The 13,890-nt window shown below is 38.9% G+C and overlaps 1 protein-coding gene across 1 annotated transcript in view; it reads right to left on the minus strand.

Annotated features, from left to right (window-relative positions):
- TTC27 (tetratricopeptide repeat domain 27) overlaps positions 1–13,890 on the minus strand; it is a 108,319-nt gene that overhangs the window by 63,770 nt on the left and 30,659 nt on the right. The window contains exons 8-9 of the mRNA XM_080684831.1: positions 12,624–12,736; positions 11,515–11,581 (exon numbers count right to left, since the gene is read on the minus strand). Of these exons, the coding sequence (XP_080540957.1) occupies positions 11,515–11,581; positions 12,624–12,736 (180 nt within the window). The remainder of the gene's footprint in view (positions 1–11,514; positions 11,582–12,623; positions 12,737–13,890) is intronic.

Raw genomic sequence — 13,890 nt, forward strand, 5'->3', positions numbered from 1 at the left:
AAAGAAGTGCTTAATATGAACAGAGTCCGTATTTTTGTTTTACGGTTAGAGCTTTCTTTTCCTGCTGGTCCTAAGTTCTCAAAGATATTCTCCTATATTTTTCCTCTAAAAGCTTTATAGTTTTCACTTTTACACATTCATTCTGAAATTGATTATTGCAAGGATAGTACTAAATAGGGGTTAAGACAGCTTTCTCCCATATGAAAACAAATCATTTAGTTTATCGACAGCTTAGCCTATCCCCATTGTACTGCAATGCCAACTTCGTAAATCAGAAGAACCATGTACGCGTGCGTCTGTTTCTGGACTCTCCATCTGATCCACTGACTGGTTTGTATTTCCTTATGTCAAAATGTCTTAATTAAGTGTTCCTCAAATTTTAAAGTACATAAGAATAACCTAGATTGTTAAAACACAGCCTCGTTGGCCCCAACCCCAGAGATTCTGATTCTGGGGCTGAGGTGGAGCCAGAAAAATTCCATTTCTCACAAGTTCCCAGGTGACACTGCGGCTGCCAGTCCAAGGACGACATACGCTGAGCGCTCTCTCACCTGATCCAGTGTCCTCCTAGAGCTGCTATCGGGCAAGTCAGTGCTCTAGTGCTGCTCTTCAGCTCTGCCATACCTATTCTTAGTCCATGTGAATTTTCAAGTCAGCTTGAGTTCCACAAAACCAAACACAACAGCAACAACCAAAAAACCAAACTGTTGGAATTTTGTTAGGGGCTGCGTTAATTATGTAGGTTAATTTTAGGAGACTTGAAATCTTAAAATACTGAGTCTTCCATGAACACAGCACATCACTTCAAGATATGCCACCTGAGCTGACTCTAGGACTCATACAAAAAAAGGAACAATGGTCATCTACCATCTGAGGAAACTGTTAACTGCTTGGAATGAAAAGGTCAATGGATACTGCTTTACCTCACACTAAAAAGTGAATTTTAATATTATGACATACTCTATATACATAATACATATATATGCATTATTTTATTTAGCTAACAATTTCTGACTACATCCAACACAACCCGCATTCCCAGAAAAGTAGCAAAGAAAAGTTTGTAACACCATCAAAGAAGATCCAGAGTGTTGTTTCTATTAAAACCAAATTTCCTTTTCATTCTTATCACTGCACATTTCACATGATCTTCTTCCAGACGTCACTGGGGTCCGGTACATGAAGACAGCCAGTCTGCCCCTTTGAACACAAGGAGCTTCCAGAGAGCTGCTTTTCCACCCATAAATCAAAGCTGGCTCAGGGCTCTCCTTGTGGGTGCAAAATTATAAGGCTGTTACCATAAAGCCAAATCAGATGGTGCCCACCCAGGTCAGGCAACCTTACAAAACACGGAACAAAGAAATACTATAAAAAGCAGAACCACTCCCCTCCTTAATGATCTATTTAAAATCGAATTCACTGTTCAAATCAGTACCAAGTGACAAGAAGTTTAAATTCCAAATTTAGTCTGTAAATTATTCCCCATGAAGTGGAACAGCAGTCCAAATCCCGTCCTTGTTCTGTAGACCATTTAACATCCGTCTCAAATGTGTTTTCCCCAAGACTCACTATTGCCCCAAACAAATCTTCCATCTCAGCTAAAGGCACCCAGTGCGGCTCACCCCTTCCCATGTCCTGCCTTTGCTCCTGCTATCACTCCATCTAAACCCCAACTGTCTTTCAAGGCCTGACTCAAATCCCTGCTTAGTGAACAAGCCTTCTTTGACTGCTCTGTCCCCAATACGTTCTCCTTTTCCGAATCGTTAAGGGATTTATTTATCTGTGCTATCAATTTGTAGTTTAAACTGCCTGGTATTGCTAATTGCATTATCCTATGTTTATCTGATCTTGGCTAAATTAAAAATTCTATGAAGGCAAGTCCTATGTTTTATACCAGGGGTCCTCAAACTTTTTAAACAGGGGGCCAGTCCACTGTCCCGCAGACCGTTGGAGGGCTGGACTATAGTTTTTAAAAAAAAACTATGAACAAATTCCTATGCGCACTGTGGGCCCGGGACGAGTCGGCTGCTAAGCAGGACAGGCAGCGGCACCCAGCGGACCGGATAAATGTCCTCGGCGGGCCGCATGTGGCCCGCGGGCCGTAGTTTGAGGACCCCTGTTTTATACCTTCATTTCTCCCACCATATCTAGTAGCATGTGTGGCAAATCCGGAGATTCTGGATCTCCTGCTGGTACAACGCTTTCAAAGCTCTTTCCTGTCTGCAAATTTTCATGCAGAAGGCAGACACCAGAGAGATCAGCTGCTGGCCACTTGACTACCTCAACAAGGCAGGTCTTCTGCATTCTGGAGGCCCCAGTTCATCAGCATGACCAGAGGCACCCTTCACAATGCCATGAAAGCAGACCTATTTAAAACATATATATTATTTCCAAACTGAATTTTTTATCCTTCAACACCATGTTACTTCATAATGTCAAAAGGCCTGAGAGCTTTCGCTTCAATAATGGCCAAAAGCAGAAGCACCCAGCCATGAGTCTGACAAGACGCCTTAATATTAAATGTTGTGCCATCTTTTAAGTCCTATATATTTCTCCTGTCTGGGAACCATAAGCCCCACTAACGGGTTTTCTTTCTTAAATTATTGCTCTCCAGTCATCACTGATTCTGCTTCTCACCAGCTTGATGAAATACAATGAGATTCACTTTAAAAGTATGTATGCAATGAAATCAGTACTGTTTAATCTTTTAAATGGTTTTTCAAATAACATTTAAATGATCTTGCTGTTGCTAAAATTTTTTTTAGATTTTTCTTTGTTATTTATCAGAAGCTTAAAAGTAACTAAAATCTAAGTTATATAGTAACATAAACACCTGTGAATGTGCTCTGATATGTATGATAATTCCTAGAGAAAGCACAAAAATAATAAGTTTTAGTTCAAAAGCCAACAGAGAAATAGAAGAGGCTTATTTTTCCTTGTCTCTCTCTGCCTGAAAGTTATCTTAATTATTAGTTCTTGATGGGAAAATGAGGGAAAAATTAGCCTGATTTTGTCTTAAAAAAGGAGTATGCTTCATACTGAATGCGAAGACTGAGCAATTTCCTATTGAGAATTTGTTCTTCACCTTCTACATTCTTCCCACTTAACACATTAGGGAGTATACGGTGCTGCCCTTCTGAAGCTGATGATGAGGACAAATCTACACTGAAACCAAAATCTGTGGTGATAAACTAAACAATCTTACATATGAGAGCTCTAAATAATATACATGCTTTCCACCTTTAGGATATTCTTAGTGACTTTATTGAAATACTAGAGACCCGATGCACGAAGATTTGTGCCAGAATGGGCCTTCCTTCCCCTGGCTGCCCGCAGCGCCTTCGCTCTGGCCGGAGCCGCCTTTCCGCCTTCCCACGCTGCCCGGAGTGGCTGAGGTGGTATGGAACGCCTGCGTCGTCGTCGCCATGGCATCCCGCCCTGCCCCCAGTCGCTTGGCGCCTGTGTATGCAAATTAACCCACCATCTTTGTTGGGTTAATTTGCATACTTACTCCTGATTGGCTGGTGGGTGTCGCGAAGGTACGGTCAATTAGCATGTTACTCTTTTATTATGTAGATAAGATAGATATGATATGAAAAAAACATGATTTAGGGTGTTTGATCTATTTTGACACCTATATAACTACCATGAAATCAAGATATACAAAATTTCCATCAACCCAGAAAGTTCCCTTGCACCCTTCTGCAATCAATGTGACCTATGTTCTATCATTATGGTTTACTTTTGCCTATTTTAGAATTGCAATTAAATGAAATCATACAATCTAGTTCCTTTAACTCAAAATCATGTTTTTTCAGATGCACCCACACTGTTACATGTATTTGTACTTCATTTCTTTTTATTGCTGGGAATTATTTCTTTAGATGAATATAAGGCTATTTATCATTCACTTATTGATGGACATCGGGGTTGTTTCCCAATTTAAGCTATTATGGATTGAATAGCTGTGAACATTGGTATGTAAGTCTAATAGATAAATACCTAGAGGGGGAATTGACTATATGAGAAAATGCCAAATTGTGTTCCAATGTGGTTGTACCATTTTACATTGCATTTGCAATGTATGAGAATTCCAACTATCCTACATAGTATTGTGTGTCTTTAAAGTGGTTTCTTTACCACTTTAATTTGCATTTTGTGGTTTTAATTTGCATTTTCCCAATGATTAATGCTATTAAGCCTTTTTCATGCTCTTATTGGTCATTCCTATATCTTTGGTGGAATGTCTGTTCAAATCATTTGTCCTATTATTTTTAATTGCCTTGTTTGTCCTATTATTATTAAGTTGGAAAGAGTTTTTACTCTGGATACAGGTCCTTTACAAGATATATGTACTGTGAACATTTTCTCCCAGTCTATGCCTTGTCTGTTCCTTGTCTTCATAATGTTCTTCAAAGAGCAGAAGGTTTTAATTTTAATGAAGTCCAATTTATCTTTTTATCCAATTTTTCTTTTATGGTTCATGCACTTAGTGTCCTAGTTAAAAATTGTTCATTACCCCAATATCACAACAATTTTACTTTAAGAAAACATGAGAAAATTGTTGTAACATTGGGGTCAATGATTTAGGTTAACCGTTGTCTTTTACATATAAATTTCCTTTGTGATTTCTTCATTGATATATGAACTAAGTATGTTGTTTAATTATTTGAACTCTAAATATTTTGAGATTCTACAGATATCTAATATTTATTTATGTCAAATTTAATTCTGTTGTAGAAAGAGAATAAATATATTCCTTATGATGTTTATTTTTATCCACTGAGACATGTTTTACTGGCCCAGCATATGGTCTTGCTGAACATACCATGTATACTTGCAAAGAAATATATTCAAATAACAACTGGCCCTCCATAACTAGGGGTTCCACATCTATGGATTCAACCCATCATGAATTGAAAATCTTCTTAAAAAAAATGTTATGTTGTTGCTGACTTCTAAAATGTAGTTAGGTCTATGAGGGTTGTGTCTGTACTGAACATTTACAGACTTACTTTTCTTGTCATTATTCCCTAAACAATACTGTGTAACAACTACTTCCACAACATTTATATTCTATCAGGTATTATAAGTAATCTCAGATGATTTAAATTATACAAGAAGATGTGTGTAAGTTATATGAAAATACTATTTTATTTTATAGAAAGGGCTTGAGCATCTGCAGATTTTGGTATCCATGGAGGACCCTGGAACCAATCCCTGGCAGACACCTAGGGATGACTGTATTGTGAGTACACTATTCTATAAATACCAATTAGATCAAGCTGGCTAGTAGTATTGTCCAAATTATCAATGTATTTACTCACTGTCTTTGTCTACTTGCTCAGTCAATTGCTGAGGATCATTATCAATAAATACCTATTAAATTTAAATACACAGAGTAACATTTTGGAAGATAAGCATTCAAACCACAAAGAAAATCAAAATTCTGAGCTATCCCACTTAATACAGAACATGTCATCATGTAATGCTAACACAAACTATTGGAGGTGTTGTGGCTATCCCACAAAGTTATATCATCTACCTTAAAAAATTAAAATTAAGAAATGAGTATGCTCTGGAAAAAAAATAGGTGATCATTTAAACCTGTAAAAGTGGTTAGCAAACAATTTTATGTTCATAAGTATTTATTAAATAGTTTTAAAATTAATAGCAGAAAGAGAAAATAAATAGTATGTAATGTGTAACTTCCAAAGATCTTTCTTTTTCCTTTTTACATTTCCAGTGACCTTGTGGTTTTGGGCAGACAGTCAGAGGGCAGGCTGCCAATATCAATTCACACTTAAGCAAAACTTTTGCCAATTAAAACTGAAACACCTGTCTGGATTAACAAAATTGTTCTCATTTTCAACAATGAGAGGAAATTAAAAGCATTACTGAATGTAACTGACTTGGCTCATCTGAAAGGAAATAACGTAGATAACAGCTAATTTTAAGTTATCAAGCCGATACGACATAAAGGCTCTCTAAAACAGATTGGGTTATTTTTACTATGACTCATTCAGTTTTCCTGAAACGTGCGGATATATCTCAGGAATAGCACTACATAATGACAACTAAAAAAAAGTATTCCTTTTAAGACAAGCTTCTGACACTGCTGAATTAAAACATTTTCCCAACACATCTCACATATATTTCAACATGCTGCACCAACATGAAAACACTGGCAAAAACTTCTCCAAAAAAGAGATTACACTGTAATAAACTTTAGGACAGTTCATTAAAACTGAATGAAATCATTGTAATAAACTTTAGGACAGTTCATTAAAACTAAATGAAATTCAGGACCGATAAGCCATTCATTTGTTTATTCCATAAATATTTACCAAATGTCCAATAACCATGTCCTGTCCCTCCGATGTTTACAAAAGTGTCTGGTGGGAGCATTAAGACTTCTGCTGAACTTGCTCTTCTATCAGCAGAGGAAGACACCTCGTAATCTCAGCAGTTCACAAGCCCTGTCCCAGGCCGCCAACGCTGCTACAGAGCAGGGTAATGGCTGCCCAGCAAGAAAGGGGATGCCACTTCTCTCCTCTCTGTACCCTTCTCTTCACATCTATGGCCAATTCCAAACAGGTCTTACCCACTTAAAAATCCTACTCCTTTAGTCTGGCCTGTGTGGCTCAGCTGGTTGGGCATCGTCCCATGCACCAAAAGGTCGCCAGTTCCATTCCCTGTCAGGGTACATGCCTGGGTTTCAGGCTCCCCCACTTTAGCCCCAACCTGTATTTCATTCATTCTCTTACTCTGCATACATTTATTTAGTAACAACTATGAGTAAAGCCTTGAAGCATTGTACCAGGCCTCGTAGAAGACCCAGAGAAGAATAGAAACCAGCCACTAAAACTGGGAGTTTACAGTCTTATGGGGAAGATAGAACATACACATAAGTAATTATAATGTAAGCCCAAAGATAATCTTGCTCAAAGAGAAGCATAGACAAAAGTTCAAGAGTTCAGAAGTGGGGTATCACCTAAAACAGTTCCCTCTTACCTCAAATACTCTTTTGGAGTTATAAATAATAGATTATAAATAAAAGATATTTCTATAAGGATATATAACTATATAAGATATCAATGTCAATGGAACTCTTCATTAATACCAGGAGCCACTTCTAATTCACTATTATCCAGTTCAGTATCATGTACAAAGCAGGGATAAAAGGAAGTACTGATAGATGAAGGAAGAGTTGACAAGGGCTGATTTGGGTTTTTCTGCTGTATTCTGTGTACTTTCTTGGGGTTAAAAAAAGAATGAGTTGGTATAGAGCCCAAAGTATTATGGGGCTCCTAAAAGCCCTCCTCACACATTAGTTCCTTGCCCTACTTCTTACCAATTAAAGATTTACCTGGGATTCACACACTCATCTCTTTAGGCCTAGCACTAGGAAGCCCTATGATCAAATAGCTTTCCTCTAAAAGGAAATCAGGCCACGGCTCAGGTCTGATTTGGAAATGAACCGGAGGAGGAGAGAGAGCAAAAAATGTGTGTGTGTGTGTGTGTGTGTGTGTGTGTGTGTGTGTGTGTGTGTGTGCGTGTGTTACAAAACCCTTGAGGGAATATTATGAAACTTCAATTGAGGACCTTGACCTTCACTGCAAGCCAGGAAGGATGAGTTAATGAGCATCAGAAGTTCTCTTCAGAAGCATCTCACAATTTAGAGGAACAACAATGGGAAAAGAAATAAAATATTATAATAATAGAGAATCACAGAAGAAGTAGAAAAAGAAAGGTTTAAAAGAGAAGAAATATACTCCCACCCACAAGAAAAGCTAAAAAGAAAATTAAATATCTGAATGGAAATAGAGTATTTTAATGTCTTTTCAGGATAACTATGGATGATATATGTTCCACAATAAACTGCTTATGAGACCAGACCCGAGAGGATATTGCTACTGACCATCCTCCCCAAGAGAGGCCAGCAGGAACACTTTCCATCATGTGCTACATCCTGTTTACCTCGGTCATCAGAAGAAACCCAAGAGTCCTAGTCATCATTTATCACCTAGACCAGTGGTGGGCAAACTTTTTGACTCGAGGGCCACAACGGGTTCTTAAACTGGACCGGAGGGCCGGAACAAAAGCATGGATGGAGTGTTTGTGTGAACTAATATAAATTCAAAGTAAACATCATTACATAAAAGGGTACGGTCTTTTTTTTTTTTATTTCAATAGTTTTATTCATTTCAAACATTTTAACAAGAAGAATGTAAATACTAATTATTATAATTTGAAACTTCAAAAAATGGAGGAATCATAGCACAATAACATACCTTATATTGAAGATGGCAAAGGCAAAATAAAATTGCCTAACAAAGGAAAGGTACAAAAGCCTTTCAAATTAAACTTAAATATAATAAAATAATTTAAAACTAAAACAAATAGAAAAGAAGAAAATGTGTAAACAGTAAATTAAACATTTTCTTTAGTGCAACTTCCAAATTATGCCCGGGATGTAGATGTAGATGGCAATGTAGACTGGGTTGAAAGGTTTTTGGTCTTTAAAACATCAACTTCAGTGGGAACAGTGTTGTTGGTCTCCTTTTTAGCTAATGCTCTGATACTGTGCTCTCCAGGGGCGTGTCTCCCTACATCACCACGATAACATGTCTACGCATTCCCAGGGTGATGTCGGGGGACGCGTCCGCGGGCATTCCAAGGAGCCTCTGGAAGATTGAGAGGTTGTTCCTTCTACTGAATGGGCGGATATAAATCCGCCCACTCAGAAGAAGGAGCTGCGGCCGAGTTTCCGACGTTGCCATGTTAACACTGCTGCTGGTGAAGGAGCGGAGGGGAGAGCAAGAGAACCCTCCGCTCTTTCGGCTCCGCGGGCCGGATAGAACAGCCGAACAGGCCGGATTCGGCCCGCGGGCCGTAGTTTGCCCACGTTTGGCCTAGACACTTGCCCCCCTCCAGCTCTGTACTGCCTTACACTGACTCAAGCTCAGCACCATTCCAGAGCCCCGCATCCTGCCCTGGGCCTCACTTCATGCTGACGTGAGTTCAACAGCATCTTTCCACTGAGACCTTCCCCATCACCTTGTCTAACACTACCGTCCAGGTCCCATTTTTATCCCCTTACCCTGCTTTATATTTCTCCTGCACACTTCTATTAAGTATGTATTTCTCTCTGTCTACTGTGTATTTCCCCACAACAATGTAAATTGATGTAAACTCCTAGAGGGAAAAGACTGTTCGCTGCTGAATCCCTGATGACCAGCACAATACCTAGTACATATTAAGTTTTCAATAGATATTAGCTGCATAAATAGATGGGAAGTTCATAATAATTTTAATGTATCTTTTTAAAAATGTCTGTAACACTTTACTTGTCAAATTCCTGATAGCATATGTAACAAGTAAATAAGATTTTTACATAGTAATCTAAACACAGACATGCTATAATGATAAACACCAAAGATTTCTAATAAGTGGGAAAATAAAAAGGGCATCCCGAGGACTCAAAGGATTAACATCCAACCAGTTCCAAAGCAATCTTTAGAAAACAGTTACTTGCAAAATTTATATTACAGTACAAAGTAAGCGAGCTTTTCTTTCTATCAGATAAAATACTTTATTTATGCCTTATCTAAAAAATAACTAAAGGAATAAAACATTAGCATTCTAGCATAAGTCCCAACCATGATATAAAAATGTCTTTGAAAAAAAAGTTATGTATCTTAAGCAGCTAGTGTTCATTAAAGATGTGCGTATCTTCTTTCTCTCCCTAAAGCTAAAAAGATACTGAGTGACCCCTTCATCTGTGATCTTTCTCTTCCGGAAAAGCCTTCTTTGATCTCAAATCCTCAAACATCTATTACTCTTTCCTTTTCACTGCCATTTTCTCCAACTGTGGTCTTTATCAACTTTATTTTCTCACTAAAGGCCCGGTGCATGAAATTCGCGCACGGGGGGGGGGGGGGGGGGGGGGGGGAATGTCCCTCAGCCCAGCCTGTACCCTCTCCAATCTGGACCCCTTGAGGAATGTCTGACTGCCCGTTTAAGCCCGATCCCGGTCGGACATCCCTCTCACAATCCAGGACTGCTGGCTCCCAACTGCTCGCCTGCCTGCCTTCCTGATTACCCCTATCCACTTCTGCCTGCCAGCCTGATCACCCCCTAACCACTCCCCTGCCAGTGATTGATGCCTAACTCCTCCCCTGCCAGCCTGTTTGACCCTAACTGCCCTCGCCTGCAGGTCTGGTCACCCCTAACTGCCCTCTCCTGCAGGCCTTGTCACCCCCAACAGCCCTCCCTTGCAGGCCTGGTCCCTCACAACTGCCCTCCCTTGCTGGCCATCTTGTGGCAGCCATCTTGTGTCCACATGGGGGCAGGATCTTTGACCACATGGGGGCAGCCATCTTGTGTGTTGGAGTGATGGTCAATCTGCATATTACTCTTTTATTAGATAGGATAGAGGTCTGGCACACGGGTGGGGGCCAGCTGGTTTGCCCTGAAGGGTGTCCTGGATCAGGGTGGGGGTTCCCTTGGGGCATGGGGCAGCCTGGGCGAGAGGCCTGTGGTGGTTTGCAGGCTGGCCATGCCCACTGGCGACCCAAGCAGAGGCCCTGGTTTATTTATCTTCTACAATTGAAACTTTGTAGCCTGGAGCAGAGCCAAGCCTTCTGCTTGCTCCATGGTGGCAGCCATTTCTGTTTGGTTTTATGTATCTTCTATAATTGAAACTTTGTAGCCTTGAGTGGAGGCCTAGGCTGGCAAGGGCAGGCGGAAAGCTTGGATTCTTCCATTACCAGGGAAACCCAAGCCTCCCTCCTGCTCTCTGTGCCGTAGCCATCTTGGTTGGGTTTATTTGCATATTCGCTCCTGATTGGCTGGTGGGCGTGGCTTGTGGGTGTCACAGAGTGATGGTTAATTTGCATATTGCTCTTTTATTAGATAGGATACCCCATTCCCTCCTTAATTCTCTAGAATGACTACCCAAGTAGTCCACTGAAACTGTCCTTAGAGATAAGCAATGTACTCCAATTATCGAAGCCCACAGCCTTTTCTCCTGACCGCTCTACACTGTCAAATGCTGGCAAGCACCCTTCATGCTCTTGACCATCACCTCCCTCCCCAGCCTCTGTAGCCCATGCTCTCCTGGTTTGGCTCCTAGCTCCCTGAAATCCTCTACTCATCACACCCATGTAGGCATCACCCTGGCCTTTACAACAGAGCTGTATACTAGATAGGCTCTGGAGTAAAGATTCAAACTTCTGCTCTGTCACTTCATTCATTCATTCAACATTGAGCACCTATTTCAATATTTATTGATCACCTATTCTGTGTGATGCTCTAGGAACAAAAGTGAACAAGAAATATTTGGTCACTGCCCTCAAAGCCATTTTAGTTTGGAAACTAAAATGATGAGTTTTTGTTCCCTTAATTTCCTTAAGTGGCAGTGTCCCAAGATGAGCAATTTGAGGCAAGAATATACCAGAGGCAAAACAATCTATAAAAAAAGAAAATGGAAAGAAGGAAGACATTACTCACCGATGTAAATGCCAGCAACTCCTCTTCAGTTAACTTATGCACTGGGTTATTCTTTTGCATATTTGTGCTTTAAATTAAAAAAAGATAAATTACTCCTAAAATGCATGTTGTGTCTAATGAAATATAATTTTTGAAAGACAAAGTAAACTTATTTCATATATTTGAAAGCACATATTTTAATATTACATTATATACAAATGTAAATATGAGTTTGGCAAAGATAAGTACAGAAAGTAGTAAAATACTGACAAAATGTGCTTAGTGTACTAAATGTCAACCTAATTTATTTTACTAGGAAAAAAAGAAACTTGGGGAATGTCTACAAAATAAGTGGCTTTTAAGTTTCAAGAGTGTTAATATCATGAAAGCCACGCAAAACTGAGCAACTGTTCCAGATTGACCGAAACTAAGGAGCTAACAGTTAACTGCAATGCACATCTAGACAGGATCCTATGCCCCAGAGGAGGTTCCTGGGACCCTGGCAAACTTGAATGGAATCTGAGTATTAAAGGAGAGTACGTATGAATGTTATCTTCCTGGTTTTGAGAACTGTTCTGTGACAATATACACAAATACGCTTGCTTGCAGGCACACACTAAAGTACTCCAGGTGATGAGAGCATCATGTTGGAAGATGATTCTCTTAAATTCTTTGCAATGCCTCGCCCTGGCAACTTTTTTCCAAATGTGAAATTACTTCTAAATAGAAAAAATATAAAAATAAAAGAAAAAACTATTTCCACCACACATAAGGTTCTACAGTATTCAAAAATAAATCTACCTTTTGAGATATAAATATCCCTAAAGTTCAAAATATTCATTCTCACCTATGCTAAATATTTTATTAAGAGTCTATTTCTAGCTAAAGCTAACCAAAGAAATTTTGCTTATGAAGGGAGGAGAAGCATGAGAATACCAACTCCCAGGAGATTCCTAAGGTCTCTAGTCTCTAACCTTTTGATTGGTTACCCAACTATTCTGGATCTTGAGCAGCATTACAAGATTCCCGCTTCACCCAGAACTCTTGGGACCTCCTGAATAAAGATTTCCCCAACACAAGAGAACCCACATGCAAGGTGCTCAATGTAGCCAAGCAAGTCATTAACTTACCAGATTCCAAGGATAACAGCCAGCTCTTCAGCACACAGGCTGGGCATCTGATACTGTTCACAATCTGCTAACTTTATCTCATTTAAAACAGTATCATCATTCAGCTCAAGATTCTGGTGGAATACAAAAGAAAATATTTAGACCAAAAATTAAATTTAATTCATTCAACAGACTGTATGCAATTGATTGCTAGGGAAGGAAAAAATATCTTGTTTAAAATTATACAATGTCTACCTATGGTTAATAGGCTTTCTCTTGAAACACTTATTTGAGGACATCTTACTGCGTAGAAATAGAGGACAGGCCACCTATACCTCAGGAATACATTGACAATATCAATAGAGAATAACAGTTATCATTGCTTGAGCCTCCTGTACTCTTCCTACTCTGCTTCTACACTATAAACTAAAAACATCAACTCCCAACTCTATTTCTCAACAGGATCTGGAATAGCATAACAGTTTGAAAAGAATAAAATCTGAAGACCTAGAGGACTTGATAGAATACTTGATTTTAAGAATGACTACAAAGCCAAGACAGTGTGGTACTGGAATAAAGACAGACATATATCTGAATGAATAGAACAGAGTCTAAAATTTTAGCTCCACATTCTATGGTCAGTTGATTTTCAACAAAGTACACAGGTGACTTAATCAAGGAAAGTCTTTTCAATAAATGACTCTGGAACAACTGGATATACATTTAGAAGGAAAAAAAAATGACCCTCACCTCTCTCTCATACCCTATACAAAAATTAAACAAAAATTGATCACAGATCTTAAAGTAGAAGCTAACAGTAAAAAACTTCTAAAAGAAATCCTAGGAGAAAAGCTTTGCAACAACAGGGTAGGCAGACATAAAAAAAACCTGAACTATCAGAGAAAAACTTAGTATGTTGGACATCATCAAATTAACAACTTTTGCTCTTTGAAAACACTGTTAAGAAAATGAAAAGCTAAGCCACAGACTCAGAGAATATATTCACAAGAGAAATATCTGAAAAGGAGCTTGTGTGTAGAATATGGAGAAGTCTTACAACCCAGAAATAAGATAACCCGATATAAAAATGGACAAAAGATTTGTATAAATGCTTCATAAGAGAAGATATACCAATAGCCAGTAAGCACACAAGAATATCCTGAACAAAGCAGTCAACATGGAAATACTAATTAAAATCAGAATGAACTACTAGTACACACATATTGGAATGGATAAAATTTAAAAGACTGACAATTCTAAATGTCGACAAAGGTCTAGAACTTTCTTA

Source organism: Plecotus auritus (genome assembly GCF_963455305.1).
Source record: "Plecotus auritus genome assembly, chromosome: 8".
Classification (NCBI taxonomy): Eukaryota; Metazoa; Chordata; class Mammalia; order Chiroptera; family Vespertilionidae; genus Plecotus; species Plecotus auritus.